This window comes from Schistocerca americana, chromosome 2 (genome assembly GCF_021461395.2).
Source record: "Schistocerca americana isolate TAMUIC-IGC-003095 chromosome 2, iqSchAmer2.1, whole genome shotgun sequence".
NCBI classification, from domain to species: domain Eukaryota; kingdom Metazoa; phylum Arthropoda; class Insecta; order Orthoptera; family Acrididae; genus Schistocerca; species Schistocerca americana.
The window spans coordinates 131776164-131793718 of record NC_060120.1 but is presented as its reverse complement, the minus strand read 5'-3'; the positions used below and the strand labels follow the sequence as shown (position 1 = coordinate 131793718).

The 17555-nt window shown below is 44.3% G+C and overlaps 1 protein-coding gene across 8 annotated transcripts in view; it reads left to right on the top strand.

Annotated features, from left to right (window-relative positions):
• The window catches only part of LOC124596644 (choline-phosphate cytidylyltransferase A-like), a 133343-nt gene that overhangs the window by 67203 nt on the left and 48585 nt on the right, over positions 1–17555 (top strand). For all 8 annotated transcript variants that reach the window (XM_047135872.1, XM_047135874.1, XM_047135873.1 and 5 more), the window contains one exon: positions 9317–9538. In XM_047135872.1, the coding sequence (XP_046991828.1) occupies positions 9317–9538 (222 nt within the window). The remainder of the gene's footprint in view (positions 1–9316; positions 9539–17555) is intronic.

Here is a 17555-nt window from a genome sequence, read left to right as displayed (position 1 = left end):
GAAATAAAAACTTTGAGGTTCGCCGATGACATTGTAATCTGTCAGACACAGCAAAGGACTTGGAAGAGCAGTTGAACGGAATGGACAGTGTCTTGAAAGGAGGGTATAAGATGAACATCAACAAAAGCAAAACGAGGATAATGGTATGTAGTCGAATTAAATCGGGTGGTGCTGCGTGAATTAGGTTAGGAAATGAGACGCTTAAAGTAGTAAATGAGTTTTGCTATTTGAGGAGCAAAATAAGTGATGATGGTCGAAGCAGAGGGGATATAAAATGTAGACTGGCAATGGCAAGGAAAGTGTTTCTGAAGAAGAGAAATTTGTTTACATGGAGTATTGATTTAAGTGTCAGGAAGTTGTTTCTGAAAGTATTTGTATGGAGTGTAGCCATGTATGGAAGTGAAACACGGACGATAAATAGTTTAGACAAGAAGAGAATAGAAGCTTTCGAAATGTGGTGCTACAGAAGAATGCTGAAGGTTTGATGGGTAGATCACATAACTAATGAGGAGGTATTGAATAGAATTGGAGAGAAGAGGAGTTTGTGGCACAACTTGACTAGAAGAAGGGATCGGTTGGTAGGACATGTTCTGAGGCATCAAGGGATCACCAGTTTACTACTGGAGGGCAGCATGGAGGGTAAAAATCGTAGAGGGAGACCAAGAGATGAATACACTAAGCAGATTCAGATGGATGTACGCTGCAGTAGGTACTGGGAGATGAAGCAGCTTGCACAGGATAGAGTAGCATGGAGAGCTGCATCAAACCAGTCTCAGGACTGAAGACCACTACAACAACAACAACAATATTGGTTAAGATCACGAATAATTGTCAGCCTGACATTTTTAGTAGTATTTCTTTATTTTTTACACGTTTACTTTTTTTTTCGTAGTTTTCTCCATCTCCTTGTGTGCTTCACTCCTAGTCCTTAGTTGTACTGTTTTTTAACTTCCCCTTTTTCTTTCTCTTAACTCGTCTTTATTTGTTACTCTGTCTTTCCATCATTGGACTGTAGCTGGGAAAGTATATACCAATGAACAATCTTTAATCTGCTACTCTCTGGCTAGTGGATGTTTAACTATTAAAAAATGCAGTACTGGCTGATTTCGAAAAAGCCATTCTCAAGCCTGCATTCACCACATGCAGCTGTATAGCATATGTTCCCATTATAGATTTTGGGAACCATTAGCCGAGTGCCCTGTGTAATAAAGAACATAAAAAATCTGACAGTACGCTTGTGAGCACCCAAATGCAAACTCTACTAATTGTCAGATCAATAATTTTGATAACATTTGCCATGATCGAAAGTTTATGAATTTCATTTTCAAAAGTAAGATAAAAGTCAATATTTTCGGTGCACAGTAGTGGTGGTGTTTCGCAGCTTGTGTGAAGTTTGTTGAAAAGAAAAAAGCATTGTGGCAGGTCTACATCACAATACCACTTGTAGAACAATGAAATGAATTTAACAGCTGTTGAGTATTAGCAGATACACAAATAATTCTGCATTTAATTTCCCTATTATAAAAAATCTGTGGGGTGTTTTCCTTTTTAGGGTTTTGTATCTCAGTCAAAAAACCCTAACCATTATAGGATCACTTTGTTCTCCATCTAGCTCTCTGTCCAACTTGTAATACCCCTTTTTTGTAGGAAGTGGTAGATGTATCAAGATGGTATACAAATTTAAGCTTCCAAGTTGATGCAATCGAAAGTTGTGGCCATTCATGTCACATATTTCGATACCCGTGAACTGGCTTATCAAACCCTATAGGGTACTTCCCATTGACATAAAATCATAAAATTCAGCAAGCAGTAAGGTTTCATAGTACAACAAAAGCAAAAAAATTCCAAATCCCTTGGCAGTGTAAATAAAACAAGCTTTTAAGTCAGTGCAAATGAATGAGATGAGATGGCCAAACATATCACATACAATGATACTTGCAAACTCACTCATTAAAATCTGTACGTGAATTGTCTACATACATATCATGCCTGGTGGTCTAGTGGTAAACAGTGTACTTGGAAACCGAGAGGTCATGGGATTAAATCTCGATCAGACTATGAATATTTCAGTCATTGTTTCAACCTAGTTTTCACCTCTCATTGATTTGAGGAGTCACCTGAAACAACATGTGGTTCAGAATCCACATTAACCCCCTGCGGGTTTGGGGGTAAGAATAGGCCTGCGGTATTCCTGCCTGTCGTAAGAGGCGACTAAAAGGAGTCTCAACTGTTTCGGCCTTTAATGTGATGGTCCCCTAAGGGGTTTGACCACTACCTTTCCAAATTTTCCGTTAGTGCGTGCCATTTGGGGAAGGACGCCTTACGTGGTGCATCTTAAATCCATCTTCCCCTAAGATCTGGCACACCCGATATTGTCATGGAGTTGGTCTTACATCTAGCTTCTGGCCACATCCTCTGCAGTGTGTTCCGGGTAGCATACATTCACTCCATTGTGCACTTCCATCTTTGCCCTCGTGATGTACATGGATATTTCGACACCCGGCATCCAGCACGGTAGCCAGTCCGTTGTGGTGGGGTCGTCATGTACCCTCTTGGTGGTAGCCCCCTGACTACACAGGGATCGCACTGCTGATGCCTGAGCTGCTACCTCCCCACGTTTGCCGAGGAGTAGATGCCTATCCCTCTGGGGCATCGGGACTCCCGGCAAAGGCCATCCTGCCAGGTGGTCTTTGCTGTGGCTAGGTGGCGCCCGTGGGGAGAGCCCCTGGTTGGAGTGGGTGGCATCAGGGCGGATGGCCCGCAATGAAGCTTGATACATCATCTCTCGCTGGTGGGCCTCCGCCAGCAGTCTCTAAGTGATCGAGGTCTAACCTCAATGGTAAGAAATACGAACCAAGATCATTTCCCTCCCTGGCAACTCCATGGAAGGAACGTATGGCTAAAGAAGGCAGTGGAGCATATTCACCCTGGTACCTCGTGTGTACACAAGTTGATGGGGAATCATTTATGTCAACCAAGCCCCAGTTTTTTGTGGAGCATTTAAAGGACAAGTTCGGTGAGGTGGAGGGCTTGTCCAAAATGCGCTCTGGGTCAGTCCTCATCAAAACAGCATCCTCTGCCCAGTCACGGAGTTTGCTCTCTTGTGACAAGTTGGGGGATGTTTCCGTCACCATCACACCCCATAAGAGTTTAAACATGGTCCAGGGTATTATATTCCACAGGGATCTTCTTCTGCAGTCCGGCGATGAATTACGTGCCAATCTAGAACGACGAGGTGTTCACTTCGTCCGGCGTGTCCATCGGGGTCCGAGGGACAATCAGGTAGCCACCGGTGCCTTCATCTTGGCCTTCGAGGGTGACGTCTTACCCGAAAAGGTCAAGGTGATGGTTTACCGCTGTGATGTGAAACCATATATCCCTCCTCCGATGCGGTGTTTTAAATGCTGGAAGTTCGGGCACATGTCATCTCGCTGTACTTCTGGCATCACATGTCAAGATTGTGGACGTCCTTCGCATCCCAATACTCCATGTGCTCTGCCTCCCATCTGTGTTAACTGCGGAGAACACCATTCCCCCTGCGTGCCGGATTGTAGGATATTCCAGAAAGAATGGAAAATAATGGAATATAAGACCCTGGACCGCCTGACCTACTCCGAGGCTAGGCGGAAATATGAGAGGCTCCATCCTGTACCAATGACGTCGACCTACGCCGCTGCTGCAACACCAGTTCGAACATCTACCATGTCATCACATACAGTTGGATCTCAGCTCTGTCAGAATTCACTGGCCCCCTTGGTTGTGGGGGGCACTTCACTCCCTGTTGCTCCTGCTCCACCTCCTTCAGGAGCAACACCACCCCAACCATCGGGGACATTACTCCCCCCTGCCCCTATTGAGCCTCTCTCTAATGACGACATTGATGCGGTGGTTCACTCAGTCACCACCGGCATTGTTACTGCTGCAGAATCTGCCATTCCCTGTTCTTCTGGGTCCACTCAGCGAAGGACTGTGCCTTGGTGGTCGCCTGACATCACTGAAGCGATTAAAGATCACCAGCGGGCGCTTCAGTGTCACAAGCGCCAGCCGGAGAAGCATGAGACTTCTTTGGCTACTCTCGCCAGGAAGGGTTCCCTTGGGGCCCTCCATCCCAGGCTTTGCCCAGTGCCAAAGCGGACACCCGCAAATTTCCGAAGCAACAACCGGTCGCTGGTCGTAGGGCCTCACGGTCGTCGTCCGTCCCTGAGACTGACCCAGTGAGACCCTCCCAGCCAGACCCACCAAAGGCACAGCGTGCATAGCAGTCAAAGAAAACGGCTCCCAAGCATCCTGACATTGCAGTGGCACCTGTGCCACCGCACCCTTCCAATTCTGCAGCTGAGGAAGAGGTGGAGATTCTGGCGTCCGCTGAGGACCTGAATCTCGCCAGTCCCTCAGACGCGATGGGTAGCTGTGGCACAGGTAGTGACTCGGTAGCAGCAGGGGCCCAGGAGGTGTAAACTGCCTCCCCAGTCCCTTCACATCTTTCTCAGCCATGGACAGTATCATCCTCCAGTGGAACTGCAGCAGTTCCTTCCATCATCTAGCTGAGCTCCGACAACTTATCAGCCTTCACCCTTTCTTCTGCATTGCTCTTCAGGAAACTTGGTTTCCAACAATGCGAACCCCCGCCCTCCGTGGCTATCGGGGTTATTATAAGATCCGGGCAGCTTTTGAAAGGGTGTCTGGTGGCGTCTGCATCTATGTCCTTCACTCTCTTCACAGCGAGTCTGTCCCTCTACAAACACCTTTAGAGGCTGTCGCTGTTCAGGTGTGGATGCCACAGGCTGTTACCGTCTGCAGTCTTTACTTTCCACCGGATGGTGATGTCGCGCAGCATGTCCTGGCTGTGCTGATAGAGCAATTGCCGCCACCTTTCTTGTTGCTGGGCGACTTCAATGCCCATAACCCTCTGTGGGGTGGGTCAGTGGCAACAGGTCGAGGCGCAGCCGTTGAGCATGTATTGGCACAGCTCGATCTTTCCATTTTAAATGATGGTGCCTTCACACGCTTCAGTGTGGTGCACGGCACATACTCCGCCATCGACCTTTCGATTTGCAGCCCTAGCCTCTTACCGTCTGTTCAATGGAGAGTGCATGACGACCTGTGTGGTAGTGACCACTTTCCGATCTTTTTGTCACTGCCTCGGTGTCAGTCTTCTGGGTGCCCTTGCAGGTGGGCTATGAATAAGGCTGACTGGGGCTTGTTCTCCTCCACTGCCCCTATTGAGCCTCTCTCTAATGACGACGTTGATGCGGTGGTTCACTCGGTCACCACCGGCATCGTTACTGCTGCAGAATCTGCCATTCCCTGTTCTTCTGGGTCCACTCGGCGGAGGACTGTGCCTTGGTGGTCGCTGACATCGCTGAAGCGATTAAAGATCGCCGGCGGGCGCTTAAGCGTCACAAGCGCCATCCCTCTATAGAACACCTCATCGCCTTCAAACGGCTGCGTATGCAGGCCCGCTGTCTTTCCGCCAATGCAAGCAGGAGTGCTGGGAGCGATATGTGTCCACCATTGGCCTCCATGTGTCTCCATCGCAGGTCTGGGCCAAGATTCGACGCCTCTAAGGCTATCGGACCCCTGTCAGCGTCCCTGCGCTCTCACTAGATGGAGCAGTTTGTACTGACTCCGACGTAATTACCAACAGCTTGGCAGAGCATTTTGCTGTAAATTCCGCTTCTTCCAACTACCCACTGGCCTTCCACTCCATTAAAGAGCGGATGGAACGTTGGAGCCTTTCCTTTCACACCCACCATCCTGAATCCTACAATGTTCCATTCAGTGAGTGGGAATTTCACAGTGCCCTCGCCGCTTGCCCTGATACCGCTCCTGGGCCAGATCGCATCCACTGTCAGATGCTGAAACACCTTTCAGTGGACTGCCAGTGACGCCTCCTCGTCCTTACAACCGTATTTGGGTCGAGGGTGACTTTCTGTCCCAATGGCGGGAAAGTATTGTTATCCCTGTTTTGAAACCTGGTAAGAACCCTTTGGAGGTGGACAGCTACCGTCCCATTAGCCTCACCAACGTTCTTTGCAAGTTGCTTGAACGGGTGATGAGCCAGCGGTTGAATTGGGTACTTGAGTCTCGGGGCCTTCTGGCTCCCTCTCAGGGTGGGTTCCATAAGGGCCGCTCTGCCGCCAATAATCTGGTGTGCCTGGAGGCTGCCATACATATGGCCTTTGCCCGCCATCAGCATCTTGTCGCTGTCTTTTTTGACATGTGGAAGGCATACGATACAACATGGCGACATCACACCCTCTCTACGCTTCATGGTTGAAGTCTTCGGGGTCTGCTCCCAATTTTCATACAAAATTTTCTGTCGCTTCGTTCCTTCTGTGTGCAAGTTGCGGCCTCCCATAGTTCCTCCTGAGTTCAGGAGACCTGTTTTTAATAGCAATTAATGGGCTCGCTGCGGTGGTGGGAACGTCTGTCTCAGCGTCCTTTTATGCTGATGACTTCTGCCTTTACTATAGCTCTACTGGCATTGCAGCTGCTGAACTTCAGCTGCAGGGCACTATCCGCAAGGCGCAGTCTTGGGCTGTAGCGCATGGCTTTCAGTTTTCGGCAGCCAAGACCTGCATTATGCGTTTCTGCTGGCGACGCACTGTTCATCCGGAGCCGCTACTTTACCTTGATGGTGAACTTCTTGCTGTAGTGGAGTCACATAGGTTTTTGGGTGTGGTTTTTGATGCCCGGTTGACTTGGCTGCCTCATATTCGGCAGCTTAAACGGATGTGTTGGCAGCATCTAAATGCTCTGCGATGCTTGAGCCACACCAGGTGGGGCGCCGGCCGATCTACCCTCTTACGGCTCTACCAGGCGTTAATCCAGTCTCGCCTGGATTATGGCTCAGCATCCCCATCTGCGCTGCGGGTGCTGGACCCAATCCTACACAGCGGAATACGACTTGCCACTGGTGCCTTCCGGACCAACCCAGTGGAGGCAGGTGTCCCTCCATTGTGGTTAAGGCGCCAATATTTACTGGCCGCTTATGCTGCCCATGTTTGTAGCTTCCCCGGGCATCCAAACTATCATCTCCTGTTCCTGCAGTCAGTCGTCCATCTCCCAGAACGTCGGCCCTGATTGGGTTGTATGATCGCAGTCCGCATCAAAGAGCTTCTCTCAGCGCTTGGGGTTTTCCCTGTTCCACCTCCTTTCCGGGCCCCTTTGTGTACATCCCCATGGAGTGTTCCTCGCCCTTGCCTTCGGCTCGACTTGGCACAGGGCCCGAAGGACTCAGTCCCTCCTGAGGCCTTCCGCCGCTGCTTTTATTCCATCCTTGCCACGTATCAGGGCTCTGGCGTTGTATACACTGACGGTTTGATGGTTGCTGGTCCGGTAGGTTATGCTCTAACTCTAGGGGACCATTACGAACAACGATCCTTGCCGGCTGGCCGCAGCGTTTTTACTGCTGAGCTGGTCGCCATCTTTCGTGTCCTAGAGTATATCCGCTCCTGCTCAGGTGAGTCCTTCTTTATCTGTAGCGACTCCCTGAGCAGTTTACGAGCTGTCGACCAGTGCTTCCCTCGCTCTCGTCTGGTGATGGCTGTCCAGGAGTCCCTGCATACTCTTACCCGCTGCGGCCGATCTGTGGTCTTTATGTGGACCCCAGGCCATCTTGGGACACCCGACAATGAAAATGTTGACCGCTTGGCGAAAGCGGCCACCAGTAAACCATCTCTGGAGGTTGGCCTCCCGGCGACTGATTTGCAGGCAATCTTACGCCGCAAAATTTTCGACCTATGGGGCACTGAATGGCGTAACCTGCCCATGCCAAACAAACTTCGCCCTATCAAGGCGACGACGACTGTGTGGTGTCCATGCGGGTCTCCCGCAAGGCGTCTGTTGTCCTCTGCCGGCTACGCATTGGGCACACTCGGCTGACGCACGGCCACTTATTGCGCCATGAGGACCCACTTCTATGTCGCTGCGGCTTCGTTTTGACTGTGGTCCACATTTTGTTGGAGTGTCGCCTTTTAGCTGTGCTCAGGCAGACGTTAGCACTGCCTAATACGTACCCTGCCCTTTTAACAGATGACTCTGCCATGGCGGACTTAGTTTTGCGTTTTATTTGGGCAGGGGTTTTTTATCATTTAATCTAAGTGGTTGTTATGTTTTTTTATGTTGATTCTGGCCTTTGGCCTATGGTTTTAGACTGAGTTTTTAATGTGTTTCTCGGTGGTTGGCTTTCCCTTTTTTCCTCTGTGGTCGGCCAACCACTGTCACACTCTGTGTGATTTTAATTTGTTTTGTCTGTTCTTTGTCTGAGTTTTTCTTGTCCTGTGTCATCTGTTGTCTCCATTATCCGTTTTTTACTCTGTGTGTGTGTTTTTAAGTTTTGGAACAAGGGACCGATGACCATTGCTGTCTGGTACCTTAAACCCACAAACCAACCAACCAACCAATCCACAATAAACTGTAGGTGGGTTAGGGACACAAAAGTGTCTGAAGTGACATCCAATAGAAATACTTGCACCAGGCCATTGAGCCATACAAAATTATTATTATTATTATTATTATTATTATTATTATTATTATCTATATGCATAATTACGTTTGTAAGAAACCCTATTTTCCGTATCATGGTATGCTGAAGATTTGCAAGATAGTTTCAGTAACTTTTCTTGGTAATGGGAAGTCATTATCATGTGTACTGGAAAGTGAATTTAAAATGTTTTCTCTATTAGATATTAAAGGATACTTAAAGAAGATGGAAAAATAAATTTGTTGTTTATCATTGTACTACACTTGCTTAAAACATTCAAGATAATTCATAAACCGTTGTTGACCTTTCAGTGTGTTTATTGTACATGTTAAGTACAAGTACAAAGTCAGTTAACCTGAACACATCAGTTGCCACTAACTTATGTTACTCATATGTGGCTGTTGATTAATAAGTCTGTGTGTTTAGTCATGATACTATACTTAACTTTGAACTATGCTAGTTTTGCATCTTCAGGTTTTGGCGGCACAAAGACTGTTCCATTAAGTTTCGGGTGTGCAGCCGGAAGAAATCTCCTTCTTCTTCTCTGGCGCATTTGCATCTGTGGCCGCGTGCGCAGTCGCGCGGTACACGAGTATAAAGGGACGAAGCGAGCACTGGAGCGGCAGTCTTGCGGCTCACTCTGAAGATGGCTGAACGTTATACAGCCGAAATATTAGAAGAAGAAGGAGATTTCTTGCGGCTGCACACCTGAAACTTAATGGAATATGCTAGTTTTGTCTGTAAAGTTAGCACAACTAACAGAAAAAGAGCAAGTTCTTGTAAAATATTTAAAGAAGATTTAATTTACATTACTTGCTTGTTCTGCAGATTGATTTTGTGGCACATGATGAGATGCCTTATATGACAGAAGATGGCACTGATGTATATGCACGACTAAAAGAAAAAGGGATGTTTGCAGCCACGGAACGAACAGAAGGAGTTTCCACATCAGATATAGTGGCAAGAATAGTGCGAGACTATGACATTTATGTACGAAGAAATCTTGCAAGAGGATATTCTGCAAAGGAGCTAAATGTTTCTTTCCTGAATGTAAGTTTTTATTTCATTTCTAGCTGTTACTTCATGGTGACGTAATACAAATAATATTATTTGGCAAACAAGATTGGTAATATGGCCATGATGGCAGCACAATTGTGTTGATGCCCGAAAAGAAAGGTGGGGAGGCAGTGACAGCATACACTCTAGTACTTCTACAAGTGGAGTTCTGAGACACAATACATGTCTTTAAGCACCACTGAATGAAGTACCCATTTAGAACAAGACCAGTAACATAACATACAATATTTCTCAGAGAAGCTGCCCATAGTGCTTTGCAGGTAGTGTCCCTAAAACTACCTTTTCCAATGATGTCGCTATTTTCCACAGCGCTGACTGTTGATTTGTTGTCTGCTGTTTCAGCCTCGGGTGATAATCCCGGCTCTTTGTTCAAGTTTATGCCAATTGATTTTATTATTTTTTATTCAGTTTCCTCGTCTGTCACATTGTCTCTACTCCAGTAGATATCACACACTCTTTTGGTGTGACACGTGGCCTTTCAAGTCTTATAATGTCACAACACTAAAAGTTCATATGGCAGTTGCAAAAGCTAATTGATTGTGTGGCCTAATGATCAGCCTTTTGGGCTATACTCTGTTCACCATAAGAATAAACATCAGGTAAACATTACACTATGTATTTTCCTGCATTTGCTGGAACCTCATTGGATTTCGTTTCACGTGGCGCAGAAGCCAATCTGTCTCGAGCACAGTTAAGTACGAAAATGAGGATATGTTTAATGCTGTACATTACGCGTACATCGACTCAGCGATAATACGGGACAACAGCTTTACCGGTGCATTTTGCTTGGAAAGCACTGGCCAGCACCTAGTCCAACTGAACTGCAGTGATGTGAACAGTTGTGTTGTTGTTGTTGTGGTCTTCAGTCCTGAGACTGGTTTGATGCAGCTCTCCATGCTACTCTATCCTGTGCAAGCTTTTTCATCTCCCAGTACCTATTGCAACCTACATCCTTCTGAATCTGCTTAGTGTATTCATCTCTTGGTCTCCCTCTACGATTTTTACCCTCCACGCTGCCCTCCAACACTAAATTGGTGATCCCTTGATGCCTCAGAACATGTCCTACCAACCGATCCCTTCTTCTGGTCAAGTTGTGCCACAAACTTCTCTTCTCCCCAATCCTATTCAATACTTCCTCATTAGTTATGTGATCTACCCATCTAATCTTCAGCATTCTTCTGTAGCACCACATTTCGAAAGCTTCTATTCTCTTCTTGTCCAAACTATTTATCGTCCATGTTTCACTTCCATACATGGCTACACTCCATACAAATACTTTCAGAAATGACTTCCTGACACTTAAATCAATACTGGATGTTAACAAATTTCTCTTCTTCAGAAACGCTTTCCTTGCCATTGCCAGCCTACATTTTATATCCTCTCTACTTCGACCATCATCAGTTATTTTGCTCCCCAAATAGCAAAACTCCTTTACTACTTTAAGTGCCTCATTTCCTAATCTAATTCCCTCAGCATCACCCGACTTAATTAGACTACATTCCATTATCCTTGTTTTGCTTTTGTTGATGTTCATCTTATATCCTCCTTTCAAGACACTGTCCATTCCATTCAACTGCTCTTCCAAGTCCTTTGCTGTCTCTGACAGAGTTACAATGTCATCGGCGAACCTCAAAGTTTTTATTTCTTCTCCATGAATTTTAATACCTACCCCGAATTTTTCTTTTGTTTCCTTTACTGCTTGCTCAATATACAGATTGAACAACATTGGGGAGAGGCTACAACCCTGTCTTACTCCCTTCCCAACCACTGCTTCCCTTTCATGTCCCTCGACTCTTATAACTGCCATCTGGTTTCTGTACAAATTGTAAATAGCCTTTCGCTCCCTGTATTTTACCCCTGCCACCTTCAGAATTTGAAAGAGAGTATTCCAGTCAACATTGTCAAAAGCTTTCTCTAAGTCTACAAATGCTAGAAACGTAGGTTTGCCTTTCCTTAATCTTTCTTCTAAGATAAGTCGTAAGGTCAGTATTGCCTCACGTGTTCCAGTGTTTCTACGGAATCCAAACTGATCTTCCCCGAGGTTGGCTTCTACTAGTTTTTCCATTCGTCTGTAAAGAATTCGTGTTAGTATTTTGCAGCTGTGGCTTATTAAACTGATTGTTCGGTAATTTTCACATCTGTCAACACCTGCTTTCTTTGGGATTGGAATTATTATATTCTTCTTGAAGTCTGAGGGTATTTCGCCTGTTTCATACATCTTGCTCACCAGATGGTAGAGTTTTGTCAGGACTGGCTCTCCCACGGCCGTCAGTAGTTCCAATGGAATATTGTCTACTCCGGGGGCCTTGTTTCGACTCAGGTCTTTCAGTGCTCTGTCAAACTCTTCACGCAGTATCGTATCTCCCATTTCATCTTCATCTACATCCTCTTCCATTTCCATAATATTGTCCTCAAGTACATCGCCCTTGTATAGACCCTCTATATACTCCTTCCACGTTTCTGCTTTCCCTTCTTTGCTTAGAACTGGGTTTCCATCTGAGCTCTTGATATTCATACAAGTCGTTCTCTTATCTCCAAAGGTCTCTTTAATTTTCCTGTAGGCGGTATCTATCTCACCCCTAGTGAGATAGGCCTCTACATCCTTACATTTGTCCTCTAGCCATCCCTGTTTAGCCATTTTGCACTTCCTGTCGATCTCGTTTTTGAGACGTTTGTATTCCTTTTTGCCTGTTTCACTTACCGCATTTTTATATTTTCTCCTTTCATCAATTAAATTCAATATTTCTTCTGTTACCCAAGGATTTCTACTAGCCCTCGTCTGTTTACCTACTTGATCCTCTGCTGCCTTCACTACTTCATCCCTCAAAGCTACCCATTCTTCTTCTACTGTATTTATTTCCCCTATTCCTGTCAATTGCTCCCTTATGCTCTCCCTGAATCTCTGTACAACCTCTGGTTCTTTCAGTTTATCCAGGTCCCATCTCCTTAAATTCCCACCTTTTTGCAGTTTCTTCAGTTTTAATCTACAGGTCATAACCAATAGATTGTGGTCAGAGTCCACATCTGCCCCTGGAAATGTCTTACAATTTAAAACCTGGTTCCTAAATCTCTGTCTTACCATTATATAATCTATCTGATACCTTTTAGTATCTCCAGGGTTCTTCCATGTATACAACCTTCTTTCATGATTCTTAAACCAAGTGTTAGTTATGATTATGTTGTGCTCTGTGCAAAATTCTACCAGGCGGCTTCCTCTTTCATTTCTGTCCCCCAATCCATATTCACCTACTATGTTTCCTTCTCTCCCTTTTCCTATACTTGAATTCCAGTCACCCATGACTATTAAATTTTCGTCTCCCTTCACAATCTGAATAATTTCTTTTATTTCATCATACATTTCTTCAATTTCTTCGTCATCTGCAGAGCTAGTTGGCATATAAACTTGTACTACTGTAGTAGGTGTGGGCTTCGTATCTATCTTGGCCACAATAATGCGTTCACTATGCTGTTTGTAGTAGCTTACCCGCATTCCTATTTTCCTATTCATTATTAAACCTACTTCTGCATTACCCCTATTTGATTTTGTGTTTATAACCCTGTAGTCACCTGACCAGAAGTCTTGTTCCTCCTGCCACCGAACTTCACTAATTCCCACTATATCTAACTTCAACCTATCCATTTCCCTTTTTAAATTTTCTAACCTACCTGCCCGATTAAGGGATATGACATTCCACGCTCCGATCCGTAGAACGCCAGTTTTCTTTCTCCTGATAACGACATCCTCTTGAGTAGTCCCCGCCCGGAGATCCGAATGGGGGACTATTTTACCTCCGGAATATTTTACCCAAGAGGACGCCATCATCATGTAATCATACAGTATAGCTGCATGCCCTCGGGAAAAATTACGGCTGTAGTTTCCCCTTGCTTTCAGCCGTTCGCAGTACCAGCACAGCAAGGCCGTTTTGGTTATTGTTACAAGGCCAGATCAGTCAATCATCCAGACTGTTGCCCTTGCAACTACTGAAAAGGCTGCTGCCCCTCTTCAGGAACCACACGTTTGTCTGGCCTCTCAACAGATACCCCTCCGTTGTGGTTGCACCTACGGTACGGCTATCTGTATCGCTGAGGCACGCAAGCCTCCCCACCATCGGCAAGGTCCATGGTTCATGGGGGGGGGGGGGGGGGGGGGGTGAACAGTTGTAGCAAAGACATAAATGTAATTTAATTCTTGAACAGAAGGAAATAATGGTAAAACACAGGCATACGCATCTTAGGTGATCCAAAGGAAAACATGCTCTCGATCTTAGCTAACATAGTACTGTAATTAAAAATAAGAGTGATGAAAATTCCTGATTTTATCAAGGGTAATTTTTCTCCATGAGCTATATTCAGCGTAAGAGCGCGCTGCTGGGACTTCACTGTGTAGCCAAATATTGAAGCCACTGAAGGTATTACAGTCAGTCATCTGGTAATATCTGAACTACTTCCTTATTGGACTCCGAGGAAAGCAGTATATTTCAGTATTGCCACACTGATAACGAGGCGATTGACAACAGGATCCCAAGCCACCAAAAAGTCCACATTTCCTCCTCCTCCTCTTTTACGATGTGCTGTTCTGCATTTTGCCATCATTCAGCAGTGATGTGTCAACAAGCTTTGTGCATTAGTTCGAGTAAGTTTGGCAGCTTAAATGTCTTGTTATTTCTCGCGACATATCCCTTAACTTGGCTCCAGATCAATTCTGTTAGGTTCAGATAGCAGTGGTATGGTGACAACTGTAAAAATACAGCATTTGTACCATGGGCTTGACGTTGTGAAAATTATTTTCCATGTTTCTACGATACTTATCACTCTGGCTCATGTGAGGCCACATCTGTCCTATAAAACAGTGGTCATATTCAGACAAAAAGTTTTTGATTTTACATTTTTCTCCAAAAAATCTAATTGTGTAATGTTTTTTAACTTCAAAATTTGTAACAATCTTTTATGATATATCGATAATTAAGAATGTGTGTTTGCAATGAAAACCAGAATTCTGCATGTGATATGTAATTAGAAACTAGAAGACGTGCATTTTTCTTGAAAAAATGATTGTTAAGAATGAGTTAATTACCGTATATTGATAAATTTCATATTTAAATGTCGTATGTATTGAAACGCAACAAAAAAAAATTGTTGATCACATTGAGTTTCGAACTACCACCCACCAGCCGACTCGATTATCAAGAAACGAGGCTATCAATTATGCCATGATTACAGTTGCAATCACATCTCCAATATTTATTAAATCGTGTTTCTCTACAAACGTCAGAGCTCATTTTTCTCTGTAACATTGTGAAAAACATTAAGAACAACTGGTTTCTAGCCATTAGTGGTGCTCTGCACGCGTTTCACTACGAAACACGAAGCAGTGTCATCCATTTGTGCGGTACTTATGAACAGTGATACAATCACAGCACAAGTGGTGCTTAAAATAAAAATTACGTTGCTAAAGTATGATTAAGACAAACATTGATGGCTGTTAATACATCAGAAGGTCTTAAAGTTCCATTTACAGTGACGTAATAGTAAAATCTCTAATACGTAAGTTGGACCTACTCCCAAGAGCAGAACAACACCGGTGTACAAGAGCTATGGCTGCAGACAATCATTGTGTGTGTGTTTGTTTACATCAGATTTATTCTTATGATGAATGGAGTATAGTAAAAGCTGAGGACATGTGTTCGATCACTAGTGCCAGCTTCAGATTTTTTCTGGTGGAAAGGTCTGGAAAAAGGTCTACTCAGCCTAGTGAGGCCAACTGTAAAGCTACTTGAATATAAATCAGCAAAATTGATGCACAAATCATGAAGTAGTGTTAACATTGACAGGTTCGCTCCAGAAAAGGTGAACATACGGTGTTTATTTAAGAGCAGTGAAAGCATCAACCATTATTTTTTCAGTTTCACACGAGACACTTGATGTCTTATTACGACAGACATTATTCTTTGCAAGACTCTGGACTAGTTCTATGAAATTTGGATCTATGCCAGGAGTGGTCAGGATTTTGGCTCGTGGGCCATGCCCGAGCCCAAGCGCCAGAGCACTCAGCCTCGCTTCACATTCCCCAACTACCACACCACACTATCTGAGCGTGAAGAGGGAGAAGAGGGCAAAACAGTGAAAACGACACATTTAAACGACAGTACATTCATACTGCTTATGACTTGGTCTTGTATTTAACATTTATGAACAACACAAATCACAAACAAAACAAGTTTTCAGTATTAATTAATTATTTTTGGTGTGCTGAAGAAGTAATATAATTTATGACTGGTACAAACTATTGGCATACTGACAGACGCAGACAATTTTACAGAGTTTTGCACTCAAGTTGCCTCGTAATCGTGAAGTACTGTAGCACTTTTGAAACACCATTATCAGACTTGCAAATCTACCTGAGAAAAGCAATGTAGTCGTCCTGGAGAGTTTTAACGTAAAACAGTTTGTAATTAAAACTGGAATTACCTTTCAGATCAATCGTTAAATCTGCACATGCACTGGTGCACTTTCAACTGAAACGGCAAACTGTCTTGAAAATAGATGTAAGATAGACAGTGTCCTCAAAACCTTTATGGAACTATTATTTTAATTCTTGCAAGGTCACAAAGAATGCTTCAACCTTTGTGCTTTCTTTAATGCCAGTGAGTTTAGGGAACTGGATAGTCTGTGTGAGAAAGTGTCCCTTCCACAATGTGATTTCCTTTTTAAACGGATCCTCATCAAATCAGAAAGAAATTACCGTGAGATGTCTCACTGTGGGTAGAGTGCAGTCAAGTCCACTTAAAATGCTAAGTCTGCAATCCATTCCTTTTTCCTTGATAAATTCAACAATAGCGAAATTTAGATTGAAAAATCATTCCAGGCATGCCCCTTGACTTAACCAATGTCTTTGCAGTAATATATTAAGTCTCCATACTCTTTGTTCATATCCATTGAAATTTGTTGCAACTGAAAATGGATTAACGGGTGCAACTTCAGAAATTTTGCTATTTGTACCACCAATTTCTTCAAGTGCTCCATACCTGCAAAGTTAGTACAAAGTGCTTCTTGATCTACAGAACAATGAACCCCATCTGTCGATCATTGTGATTTTTTGCTCTTCCACTCTCATCTAAAAGTTTAAATTCTTTCTTCATGGTACTATAATGTCGTTTTGTACCAAATAAGCAGTTCCTGTCACTTAATGAGAATTGAGAATTCTGAGTCCTCTCTTCTGTCATTTCCATTCATTTTGAGGGATTGTACCAATAGATCACTAGACTGCCCCTGGACCTCTGAACATACTACATACCACGAACAAATAGCGAAGAGTAAACAGTGCTGACACCACAATTCTGCCAAACTCGGAGAGTTGTACTGACCACAACATGCTGCACCACAATGCTAAACGAAATGTCATGCTGTTCCGGGTACTTCCGAGAACAATAGAGCAAACCCGAATGACAGGCCAGGCCGTGGTCTTCTCGCGGCCTGCACATTGTGCGTGTGCAGTTTGGCATATTGTGGCTGCCCCTGTTCATGATGGTATGGCATTAGTAGTTAGGGAACCATTTGGCTGCAAAATTTTTTCCATAGAATGAAGAGGGGAAGGTTGGAGCTCCTTAGTTAATTTAAAAGTTCAGCTTTGTTTGTCTCTACATTTCTAACTTTTTCCTGCCCATGTCTGCATGATAATCCGAAGTTCTCATGTTGTAGCCATAGAGGAGAAATGGCCACAAAATGAAACTCTACATTCACAACAATGAAATGTTGCCTTGCACTGTTGTTTAATTATACTCGTTGAGTAATGTGATTTTTCACTATTTATTTACTGTGCACTGTTTATTAAAAATAAAAAATAACTCCTATATTTAGGCTCTTTCCGAAACAAGATTCCATTGACGAACAGTCTTATCTTAAGAGTTCCTTTGCTATCCTGAACGTATAGTTTTTATGCGACGAAAGCAGTGATGGTTTTGCAGAGATGGTTTTCTCTACATCATTAATA